Here is a 13,475-nt window from a genome sequence, read left to right as displayed (position 1 = left end):
AATTTTTTAATCAATACTGATTTTTTCAAAAAATCGAAATTTTGGTCGTAAAAATTTTTCAACTTCATTTTTCGATGTAAAATCAAATTTGCAATCAAAAAGTACTTTACTGAAATTTTGATAAAGTGCACCGTTTTCAAGTTATAGCCATATTTAAGTGACTTTTTTGAAAATAGTCGCAGTTTTTCATTTTTTTAAATTAGTGCACATGTTTGCCCAGTTTTGAAAAAAATATTTTTGAAAAGCTGAGAAAATTCTCTATATTTTGCTTATTTGGACTTTGTTGATACGACCTTTAGTTGCTGAGATATTGCAATGCAAAGGTTTAAAAACAGGAAAATTGATGTTTTCTAAGTTTCACCCAAACAACCCACCATTTTCTATCGTCAATATCTCAGCAACTAATGGTCCGATTTTCAATGTTAATATATGAAACATTTGTGAAATTTTCCGATCTCTTCGAAAAAAATATTTTTGGAATTTTCAAATCAAGACTAACATTTCACAAAGGCCAAACATTCAATATTACGCCCTTTTAAAATGTTTGTCTTGATTTGAAAATTCCAAAAATATTTTTTTCGAAAAGATCGGAAAATTTCACAATTGTTTCATATATTAACATTGAAAATCGGACCATTAGTTGCTGAGATATTGACGATAGAAAATGGTGGGTTGTTTGGGTGAAACTTAGAAAACATCAATTTTCCTGTTTTTAAACCTTTGCATTGCAATATCTCAGCAACTAAAGGTCGTATCAACATAGTCCGAATAAGCAAAATATAGAGAATTTTCTCAGCTTTTCAAAAATATTTTTTTCAAAACTGGGCAAACATGTGCACTAATTTAAAAAAATGAAAAACTGCGACTATTTTCAAAAAAGTCACTTAAATATGGCTATAACTTGAAAACGGTGCACTTTATCAAAATTTTAGTAAAGTACTTTTTGATTGCAAATTTGATTTTACATCGAAAAATGAAGTTGAAAAATTTTTACGACCAAAATTTCGATTTTTTGAAAAAATCAGTATTGATTAAAAAATTCATAACTCGGTCAGTGATTTTTTGCACAACCTGGAAATTTCTGAAAAGTTGGCATTTTATGTCTTCTAAAACATATCAAAAAATAAAAAAAATTAAAAATAGTGTTTTTTTGTAAATCAAGTTTTAGTGATAAAAAGTTAAATAAAAAAAATAACCAAATTTTTTTTTACCGTGTATTATTTTTTCCAGTGTAGTCCGTATCCATACCTACAACTTTGCCGAAGACACCAAATCGATCAAAAAATTCCTTCAAAAGATACAGATTTTAAAATTTTCATACATCATTTTTGTATGGACAGCTGCCGAATTTGTATGGAAAATTATATGGACAAACTAATGATGCAAAATGGCTTCTTTGGGCATACCGAAGGCACCAAAAAAGTTTCAGCCGGATTAAAAAATACAAAAATTAAAATTGAAGAAAAAAGACCGATTTCGTAGAGAATTGCTCATATGCAATGCTGGGTAGATATAAAATTTAATATTGTCATTATCTGAAATACAGACACTTAGTAACGCAACATTTTTATTTTGTTTGACAAAAATACTTTAAATTATTTAAACATGTGTAAATGTTATTCGGATGTGTTAAGAATACAAATTTTGAGTAACTGTACACAACTTTTAAGTTATTTATAGCTCAACTTTGGACTTAAAATTATATTCCTGCTTTTATATTAGCTTTAAATAGGCATCAATTGTTAGCTATTGGTTTCTTAGAATAGTTCTGAAATTGAGATAAAATTTATATTTTTACTTATAGCCGCTATGTCACTCTGTAGTCACTCTTCAAAGATATTTTTTATTAGTTAGACCCTTATGCACCAGTTTGAAATGTTGAAAACAAAACAATATCAAAAACATTTGGTTTCACTTACCATAAAGTAGAGTGAAAGCCACACTAAATAAATAAACATTTTCTGTTTAAAATGTAAAATTAAAATAAAACTGCTCCTATTTAAAATAATTGAAAAACTTAAAAAAATATGTTTTAAGGTAGTTTGTTTACCTTAAATTGTTCTTAGCACTGCACAATTCAATTAAACTGCTCATATTTGAAGAATGGAAATATTCACACAAATATTACAAAGAATACTTGCAAACCTGTAACTAGTTACTTTCTTATGTTTTCGACCAATTGCTCTTCTTTTTTTAGCATATCCATTAGTTCTTCCACGTTGTTTACCTGAACCTCCTCGTCATCCTCATCTTCCGGGTCGGTGTCGGACGGGTTCCAACTGCTCAGTGTTTCATTTAAACTTTTGATATCTTTGTGGGTTGCCCTTGCGAATGTTAATACCAAACACTGAAAATAGACAATAGAGAACAAAAGCGGGTTAGACATTTCTATTACTGGACATTTGGCACATCGTAGTAAAGTTCTCAGAATAGAACAGAAGCTGATCGGATGCTGGTGATATGATTTGTCAGCCGGTGACAGCTTGTTGTGATTTCACACACCGTCATCATTCGTAGGGCGGTTAAGTGGAAATCTTGATATGTCCGGGGAGTGTCAATAGTGCGCCTTTACGCCCAACGAAAGCTCGCTTCATATGCAGCTTTGAGGTGGAACGACGAGGGAGGCTTATCAAACATCGATGACACTCTCCGTCCGTTTTCGAGGGTCCTTTCGATTGGCTGATTGGCCCAGATGATGTCTTGTGAGTGAGCACACTTTCCCTTCAAAGGACTGACATTGCATGTGGTTGCAATTGTGCTTTCTTTTCGCATTTAGTACTTTAAGCTTGTCAAGTTTTTATCTGAGAAAAACAATGTAATGTGAAGTTGTAGATTTAAAAGAATTTAAAAACAGTTTGGTTTGAAACCAAAATGTGTCAACAAATCACAACAGTGACGCTTTGTAGTGTCAACTGCAGCAGCAAAAGCAGCTTGATTTCCGCTTGAGTTCCCACTTGAACGATGAGATGTGCTTTATCAAATCAGCTGATGGTGATGCAGTGGCTTCGGTGATGAAGTGTAAACCTTCTTAACTTATCATTTCGTGCTATTATGGTACATGATGAGTTAGAAAAGGGTCTTTTACAAAAAAATATTTTTATTTCACAAAAATCGTTTTCAATTAAAATATGAATTGCTGAAAAACCACATAAAACCTAGAGCCACTCAGAAAAAAATCCTTCATCTGAAAAAAAAGTTCTGGGAAAGAACATCAGCAATCAATAAAATCGTTCAATTATTCAGAGCCAAGCTTTTTTTCCACGTTCAACGGTCCTGGGGCAAGTTCGCCACCACCATCGAGCATGTGTCCATGCTGATCTCTGCATGTACTCTCACACACGCGCTCACATATTTCCTCAATCAACACACGTGTGTGTGATTGGGGCTGGCAAGGTAGAAATATAAGAGATTTTTTCTCCCAGCTACTGAAGTCACTCATGCCCATTTTGGGTGTATGTACATGGGTGAGGGTGACTTGGAAATCTGCAAAAAAAAAAACAATCTTAATTATTTTCTAACTTTTCCACAAATATTTTTGAAAAAGAAGATGGCTCTCACTGTGAAATAGTGCAAAAATAATTAAAATAATAAATAAAATGTTATCACATTTTTAGACAACTCTAGCTTTGTTCAGCAGATCCAGACGGGTAAAATCATTTAAGTTGATTGAAATTTTACCCAACCTAATTGAGTTTCCGGTCCGCGTGCTTCATTTGGTTTGTTAGCCCAAGTAACATTTTTTTCCAGGAGTTCTACAAGAGCTCTTCAAGATAGCTACAGCATAGCAGTTTGGACCGCGGTGGGATAAAATTCTCTTCAAAACTTCTTCAGGAGTTTGGAAGAGTACTTGAAGAGAGTTTTATCCTACCGCGGTCCAAACTGCTATGCTGTAGCTATCTTGAAGAGCTCTTGTAGAACTCCTGGAAAAAAATGTCACTTGGGAGCGTAGGTCAACATTTCTACGAAAAGATTTTTTTTTCAAATTTCCAAAGTTCTATTTTTTTTTATTTAACTTGTTGAAGTTTGATGGTTCTTTTCCAACCTAAATTTTTGTTTTAACTTTATGATCAAAATACCATAAATTAAAAATAAAAACTATTCACCTAAAATAAAAAATAAAACTCAAAACCAACTTACAAAAAATATACATTGTTATTATACGCCAACTCACACGAAATCACACGAACCCAGACTCTTTTTCGATTTTCGATTTTTTAATGCTTCACCCAGAATATAGTTTTTTGGAAATTCAGTACTTTTCAAATTATAAATGCTCAATATTGTTCTCAAAATACCGTATATTTAGAAAATACTATAATTTTTAATATTTGCAATTTTGTATGCTTTTTCGCTTCATAAGAGTTTCTTGAAATACTATAATTTTCACAAAATACCGTACTATTTCAAAAATGCTAAAATTTTCAAAACTTTGCATGCTTTTTTACCTTTTTAATGTGTTTTTATGGAAAATACTAAAATTTTCACAAAATTCGATATTTACCGATAGCACTCAATAAAAAAAAATGCTATAGAGTTTTTTTTAAATACTTAAATATTTTAAAAAATGCCGCATTCTTTCGAAAATATTAAAATTTTCAAAATGAGCAATATTGGTATCAAACGAAGCGATATTTGGTCAGATTTTAGGCTTCATTAGAGTTTTGTAAAATTTAAATTTTCCAAACAAAATCATATTCACTGAAAGTACTACTAACTTTTTTTCACAAAATTTTACGTATTTTTTCGAAAATTTTGAAATGTTCAAAATGTGCAATATCAAATGAAGCGAAATTTTGCACGCTTCAAACATACAAGTTCAAGTTTAGTATTTTGTTAAATTTGATTTCGTTTGATACCCATACATATTGCAAATTATAGAAATTTTGGTATTTGTTGCGACAAAAACGCAAGTGTCGCACCCCTCGGACACTGCTGCTCAAGATCGTCGTGTTTTCGTTCTATTGTATGTGCTTGCGACTTGTGTCCGTGCTACTGCTCAAGAACAATCAGAAGTAGACGACAGTTTGCAACGAGCGGTAGTGCGGACACCAAAGTCGTAAGTAATTTGTGTTATTGTGAACTATATGTTGAATAACGACTGCAATAAAATTACAGTTTTGTAACGATGGAAAATTTGGTGTTTTATTGAGTTTTCCCGCTCACGAAATCGGTGTCCGCCCTGATCTCCCGACGTTCGCAACACTACAAAAGACTTTGACAGAGTCTGCCAAAGTTGAAGAACCGGAACCATGGCCAGCAGCGAACCGATGCGCGGCGGAGTGGCGACCGAGAATCTGTTCGATCGGTGCAGAGCAGCAGTGCAGTGGGTCAGCAGAAGTGAGAGCGATGGCAGTGGAGGAAGCGTCCAGTATGGTTCAACGGGCAGGAGCTGCACGTCACCAAGGTCGTCTCCATTCATCAGCTCAACGTCAGCCACGACCACACACAGAAGCGAACCCACGAAGAGGTTTGAGGCAGCGTCCACGATCAGCAGCTAGCGGATTGCGGCACGGCAAAGTAGATTGCGGATGATGCTAACGTAGCTGAAGGGCGGCAAAATGGAGGTTCGGTCCAGCCGATCTAAACCGATCGCTAGTAAGTCGCAGCAGTATCAAGAAGCAATCGCAGCAGTTCTAGAATGCTCCAGAGTTTTTGTAAAACTCCAGCTTGGACAAAGCAGGAGTGTTACGGGGGGAAGTGTTGCGACAAAAACGCAAGTGTCGCACCCCTCGGACACTGCTGCTCAAGATCGTCGTGTTTTCGTTCTATTGTATGTGCTTGCGACTTGTGTCCGTGCTACTGCTCAAGAACAATCAGAAGTAGACGACAGTTTGCAACGAGCGGTAGTGCGGACACCAAAGTCGTAAGTAATTTGTGTTATTGTGAACTATATGTTGAATAACGACTGCAATAAAATTACAGTTTTGTAGCTATGGAAAATTTGGTGTTTTATTGAGTTTTCCCGCTCACGAAATCGGTGTCCGCCCTGATCTCCCGACGTTCGCAACAGTATTTAAAAAAAGGCGATGTTTAGTGAAAATTTTAGTTATTTAAAAAAAAAATAAAGTAGTAATGCATTCAAAATGTCTTGTCCTTTGCAAATTTTGAAAATTTGTGTTTTTTCGAAAGAAACATTTTTTTGTGAAAATTTTAGTGTATTATCAAATAAAATCTCTAATAAAATTGATATCAAATTTCTTTTCGTTTCATACCCATATTGCAATAAAGAAAATTTTAGTACTTTCGAAAAAAATACGTTATTTTGAGAAAATATTAGCATTAAAAAAACATTAATAATATGATAATGCATAACAAATTTCAATTCGTTAAATACGCATATTGCAAATTTTGAAAATTTTAGTGTTTTCCAAAAAAAATCTGATGAAGTGAAAAAGCATATAAAATTTTGCTTCGTATATATCCCATATTGAAAATAATATAAATTTGAGTACTTTCTAAAAAAAATGGCATTTTGTGAACAATTTGAGCATTTATACTTTGAAGATTTCAAATTTAATTATGACAGTGGTTGGCTCGTTCAGGACTCAACCACTTGACTTTTTTTGACTACGTGTTGTCTGCTTCAAATTTCTGCTGCTGATTTTCAATGCAGGTGCTGTTCCTCCTAGGTAATCAGGAGCCCTGTCGTCGGCCAATTCACCATACCCCCTTTGCAAAGCTGTAAATCAGACCACCCACAATAACGACGCTGTCAAATTTACCAGATTAGCATCATCGTTTGGGCTAATAAATCCCAATGAAATATTCATATCCGATTACATCGTTACTGCTGGAAAATCGTCCCAAGATCTCCTCGCCCTGCCTTAATGCGGTCACGAGAACCCCGTAATCGGTCTTCATTTTCCCAAGTAGTATGGCCAGGAGCTTGATCCGAGAAGACTCTTAAGGATAACGACGACGACGACGATGATGGTTGACGGTTCATCGGAGGAGAAATATTTCCCTCGAAATCCTCCCCAGCATCAACCAACGCCCACTTGGAGGGGCCATCCAGTGCACAGAGAGTCCTAATTTCCGAGCTCTTATAAGTGGAATTTGCATAAAATTGCTTGGCATCACCCGCAAACACCAGAGTGATGTCTATCCTGAACCTGGCTCCACCGGTCCGGAATTGACTCCAACTCGCACTGGTAGGAAAAAAAAGCGGCCACTTATCGCGCTACCTTTTCGACGGATTTATTCGCCATTAATTTTTCCAACCATGATGACAAGTGGAGCAGAGCGGTGAATGATCGGAGTTTCTACCGCAAATTGGAGTGCTTTTTCAAATCTGTGTGCCGTGGAGAGATTTGAGAGGGAGTAGGCAATAATTTAAAAGCAATAACATTTTTGGACTGACCTAGTTGTTTTTGGGAATAGGACAGCGCAATTTGAGCATTTGAACACGTTGGCGTACTTAGAGAGCCTATGTTTTTCGAGAAACTTGAATTTTTAATATTTCAGCATGCGGAAATTCAACGATACTTATCAATTTTTGTGTCAGTGTCATTGTAGGGACACGGGATATACTAATTTAAGTGTGGTGAACTGTGGAGTGGATTTAATTAACTGTCTAAACATGGATTCCGATAGACACTCAGATCCTCAGTAAGTTATATCTACAGATTATCTTGCTGCAAGTATTTTTTTAAATGTTTTTAAACGTTAATCTTTCTCATGTGTCCGTGAATAAACAAAAACATAGGCAAACAATGGGACTCAGCGCTTTCGATGGCCAAGTTCATTTATATATTTATTTTAGAAAAAATATTCTTTTGATGTATTCGGTCACTAAAATTTTGCTTTTTATTTATATTTTTTGTTATTGTCCATAAATATAAATATTTATGTAATTATTAATATTTTTCTTTTAATGGATTAACAAGTTGTCAATAAAAAGTTATTTCATTCCACTGAGCTGCTCATTATGCAATGTTGACCCATTTGAATTTATGACAGTTTTGTGAAGAAGCAAATATTTTTTCTTGAAAAATCAGATGACAAATATCGATAAAATTCGATAAAATCAAATGTTGGCAAAAAAAAGAAAATTAAACCGATTATAAACTATTTAGAATTTGCTGTTCATTATTACTTAGGGGGGTAATTCTCCGCCAACTCACACAGCAGTTGCCCCGACCCCTCATCGATTTGCGTGAAACTTTGTCCTATGGGGTAACTTTTGTCCCTGATCACGAATCCGAGGTCCTTTTTTTGATATCTCGTGACGGAGGGGCGGTACGACCCCTTCCATTTTTGAACATGCGAAAAAAGAGGTGTTTTTCAATAATTTGCAGCCTGAAACGGTGATGAGATAGAAATTTGGTTTCAAAGGGACTTTTGTGTAAAAATAGACGCCCGATTTGATGGCGTACTCAGAATTCCGAAAAAACGTATTTTTCATCGAAAAAAACACTAAAAAAGTTTTAAAAATTCTCCCATTTTCCGTTACTCGACTGTAAAAAATTTTGGAACATGTCATTTTATGGGAAATTTAATGTACTTTTCGAATCTACATTGTCCCAGAAGGGTCATTTTTTCATTTTGAACAAAATTTTTCATTTTAAAATTTCGTGTTTTTTCTAACTTTGCAGGGTTATTTTTTAGAGTGTAACAATAATCTACAAAGTTGTAGAGCAGACAATTACAAAAATTTTGATATATAGACATAAGGGGTTTGCTTATAAACATCACGAGTTATCGCGATTTTACGAAAAAAAAGTTTTGAAAAAGTTGGTCGTCATCGATCATGGCCATTCATGGTCACCCGCGACAGACACGGACGACGAAACAAAGAGAAACGCAAAAAGTAACTTTTTCAAAACTTTTTTTCGTAAAATCGCGATAACTCGTGATGTTTATAAGCCAACCCCTTATGTCTGTATATCAAAATTTTTGTAATTGTCTGCTCTACAACTTTGTAGAACATTGTTACACTCTAAAAAATAACCCTGCAAAGTTAGAAAAAACACGAAATTTTAAAATGAAAAATTTTGTTCTAAATGAAAAATGACCCTTCTGGGACAATGTAGATTCGAAAAGTACATTAAATTTCCCATAAAATGAAATGTTCCAAATTTTTTTACAGTCGAGTAACGGAAAATGGGAGAATTTTTAAAACTTTTTTAGTGTTTTTTTCGATGAAAAATACGTTTATTCGGAATTCTGAGTACGCCATCAAATCGGGCGTCTAATTTTACATAAAAGTCCCTTTGACACCAAATTTCTATCTCATCACCGTTTCAGGCTGCAAATTGTTGAAAAACACCTCTTTTTTCGCATGTTCAAAAATGGAAGGGGTCGTACCGCCCCTCCGTCACGAGATATCAAAAAACGGACCTCGGTTTCGTGATCAGGGACAAAAGTTACCCCTCAGGACAAAGTTTCACGCAAATCGAAGAGGGGTCGGGGCAACTTTTCCGGATTTCGTGTGAGTTGGTAGAGAATTACCCAGGGGTAATTCTCTACCAACTCACACGAAATCGGGAAAAGTTGCCCCGACCCCTCTTCGATTTGCGTGAAACTTTGTCCTAAGGGGTAACTTTTGCTCTTGATCACGAATCCGAGGTCCGTTTTTTGATATCTCGTGACGGAGGGGCGGTACGACCCCTTCAATTTTTGAACATGCGAAAAAAGAGGTGTTTTTCAATAATTTGCAGCCTGAAACGGTGATGAGATAGAAATTTGATGTCAAAGGGACTTTTATGTAAAATTAGACGCCTGATTTGATGGCGTACTCAGAATTCCGAAAATACGTATTTTTCATCGAAAAAGACACTAAAAAAGTTTTAAAAATTCTCCCATTTTCCGTTACTTGACTGTAAAAATTTTTTGAACATGTCATTTTATGGGAAATTTAATGTACTTTTCGAATCTACATTGACCCAGAAGGGTCATTTTTTCATTAAGAACAAAATTTTTCATTTTAAAATTTCGTGTTTTTTTCTAACTTTGCAGGGTTTTTTTAGAGTATAACAATGTTCTAAAAAGTTGTAGAGCAGACAATTACAAAAATTTGATTTATAGACATAAGGGGTTTGCTTGGAAACATCACGAGTTATCGCGATTTTACGAAAAAAATGCATACAATTATACGCGTTTGGGATTTTGCTGAGAGCTAGCTTAATAGTTTAATTTTTTAACATTGAAAAAAGTACAAATAGTTTCAGAAATATCATCATTAATATTGAAAAATGCGGGCTGGTTGAGCGATGATAAGACATTTTTCATTAAACAAAAATGGCAGAACTGTTGCAACACATTTTTTAGCTGCATTTTCTGTTAATTTTTGGAAAATCTCAAAATTCAACCTATAAAGTTTTTTGCAGACCTTTACTGCCGTTCTACGCATAATTGTCCCATGTTCAGAAAAAGTGCAACTGAGAAAAACGCGATTGAAATTTTTCGTCCGTTTTTTGTGTTTCTACGCATAATTGTCCCGTGAGTCCCTATTCACCCCATAAGTCCCTAATCATCCTAGTTAGCAGTTTATCACTCTCATTTGTAATCCTCTTGCTACACAATAGGTAAACAAGACACAATACGTCGTAAAACTGATAAATTCGTGAAAGAAAATACTTGGTGGGACAATTATGCGTAGAAGTACAACAATGGGACAAACAGATTTGGTGTTGTTTTCAATGAGTTTCCGAACAAAGTAATAGATTTTATTTGTTTTTCGGAAAATAAACGTCAAACTTAACCTAAAATTGACAAAAAGTCAGAATCGACCAAAAACATGGGACATGGGACAATTATGCGTAGAACGGCAGTTTATGTATACCCACAAAAAAAATGTCAACTTGCTCCACAAGCTGAAAATGTTTTGGGATATTTTGCAAATATTTTGAGCGGAATTTAAAGGAACAACTCGTCTCTTTGTATTCATAATATTTTGAGAATCTGTGTAAATTGTGAGCGAAATTGATTAAGCTTAAGGTGAAGCCGTTGATCAAAAAATTGATCATCACTCTAAAAAGTTCTGTATTGAATTCAATTTAATGAATTTCTGCACCAAAACGAATCAGCCTGTGCCGGTAGAAAATAAAAATTTAAACTCACCGGTTCCTCAAGAAAGAAAAATCTTTTTTCAGAATCGGTTTTTCAACATTCATCCGATTTTTGCCATGTTTTAAAAAATGTCTAATATTTTTCCATATTAGCCCAACGTATCACTTATATTTTTTTGCCTTTCTTACTAAAGAAAGGTATAGGTTTTACTTTATGGCTGGACGTCATTTCCATCTTCGTAAATAAGACGATTCAGCATGAATTTTAATCGGAAAAATCGCCAAAAAATCACACTGCATCGATTTTCGACGCTCTATCGATTCACCTTGACAGAACTCGTCTATCTCCAACCCTCGAATTTTGAGAAAATAAATTCCGTGGAGTTCGAGTGATGTCCGTGTGTGGTAAATGTTTTGCCAAATTTTGTGTCGCGTAATCCTCGGCTCCCCTATTTTCGTTTTTGATTGTTCCAAGTGCATTTGAAAGCTGGTGTGCTGAACAAGGGTCATTTTGAGATCGAATTTCGAAATATCCATCTGTTTTCGGATGCGGCCAGACTTTTCAACAAAATACACAGTTTTCAAATGAAGATATGGTCAAAATTTTTCATTTTCATACGTTTTATTTATCTCAAAAAATGCATTTTTCGAGCTCTACAACCTCCCAAATCATCCCGATTCATAATTTGGTTCTCGAGTTGGAGCCGTTTAATTAACCTACCATAAACAAAAAAATCCCTAAAAAAAGGTAAAAGCCCACCTGGTGACCTTCGCCAACATTTTTCGTTTCTAATTTTATCCGAAATTTCTTTCTACATTCATAGTACAGGCCATGAGTGAGCATCTGAAACAAATTTGACATCTATCGGCAATTCCGATCATTTTTTAGAACGATTTACTTTTTGCCTTTCTTACTAAAGAAAGGTATATGTTTTACTTTATGGCTGGACGTCATTTCCATCTTCGTGAATAAGACGATTCAGCATGAATTTTAATCGAAAAAATCGCAAAAATCACACTGCATTGATTATCGACGCTTCGTCGCCAAGTCGACAAGTTGTCAAGTTGAGCTTCGAATACTGGCGCGAGAATGCTGGCGCATATATGTTTTGCTCGACTTATACTCGTTTGTAGTAGCTTGTCTACCGATGTTTTTTTTTGCCCTGTCCGTTTTGCATATCTGTCCAATGTTTATGCTAAAACTTTTGTGACATAGGACATTCATCCGGCTACAATCAATTTGTTTCCCGTTTGCTCCTAAAATCGCCTAAAAGTAGATTCCATTTTTTCGTGATTTCGTAAGTTTATTGAACAGGGTGCAATTTGGCGCCCTCAGCAGGGCGCAAGAGAAACATCGCATTGCTCTATAACGTGTTCCGTTTTGATGATTATTTCCTCTTTCTAGATGTTGCTACGTTGCTGGGCCGCTGTTCGTTTTATGCATCGCTAGCATACAATGTTCGGTGTAATGGTATATCAGGGTCCGGTCTGAGTTAGAAGTAAATAGTTTTTGTTCGCTGCGATAATTAAATTTATTGCGGCTGGAGTGGTTATTTATTGCCAAATCATTAAACAATAAACCTTCAGTAGGGGTGAACTTAGTTTAAAAAGATTTTTTATGGACTTTGCAATTCCTCAGTCTTTTCAATGAAACTTGATCCTGTTTAAAGGGTTTTGTAGGAGACAACTCAAAAAACGTTTTCTGAAAATGACACATTCTTTATATGTACGGTTAAACATATTCTTTTGATAAAAAAATGCGTTTTTTTATTTCTTTTGGAAAATATATCATTTATAATACTTTGCTTTCATCATATTCTTTTGTGCTGATGTTATAAATAAACAAAGTCGATGTTATGAATTGAAAGAAGTTCTATCATTGTTATATTCTTTAGTAAAAAAGGCTCTATCTCACCCCAGGTGGGATTAAATCGGGTTTTTTGCGGTGGAAATTATAAAATATCGGATAATTTGGGACACTGTCTATAGACATCAAAATATTTCCAAATTAAATTAAGGGGACGACTTCCATCATTGCCATGATTTTTCAAACGAAAATATAAAATTTGCTTCCGTTCGGAAATTTAGACAAAATTCTTTCTGCAAGTTATTTATAGTTGTATCTTAAACGTTTGATACTTTTTGGTGACAATTTTTCAATTCCTTGAAGAGTTATGGGAATCGTCAATAATCAACAATTGTTAACTAAGATATCATCAATGATTGCATCAAAAATGTACTATATTGAATTCTTTTTGCTTGAATTGTGGAATGTTTTCCTTCATTTTAACACTCAAAACTTTCACTTTGAACATTCGCGAATAGTTTCAAACAGTGTTCTGACATTGACCTAATTCGCTGCTTCAAAATAGCTGTTCGCACTTTCTTTTCAGTGTTCGCCCCTAGTGAGACTTGCGAACTGCGCAACAGCATCGAAACTTATAATTAATATTCTAAGATAGTTTA

General features: G+C 34.7%; 1 protein-coding gene across 1 annotated transcript in view; it reads right to left on the bottom strand.

Moving 5' to 3' along the window:
- LOC120425208 (protein madd-4) overlaps window positions 1-13,475 on the bottom strand; it is a 475,137-nt gene that overhangs the window by 94,680 nt on the left and 366,982 nt on the right. The window contains 1 exon segment of the mRNA XM_052707974.1: window positions 2,228-2,347. Within this exon segment, the coding sequence (XP_052563934.1) occupies window positions 2,228-2,347 (120 nt within the window).

This window comes from Culex pipiens, chromosome 2, assembly GCF_016801865.2.
Source record: "Culex pipiens pallens isolate TS chromosome 2, TS_CPP_V2, whole genome shotgun sequence".
NCBI classification, from domain to species: Eukaryota; Metazoa; Arthropoda; class Insecta; order Diptera; family Culicidae; genus Culex; species Culex pipiens.
The sequence above is the reverse complement of the archived record's forward strand: the minus strand, read 5'-3'. Positions and strand labels throughout refer to the sequence as shown.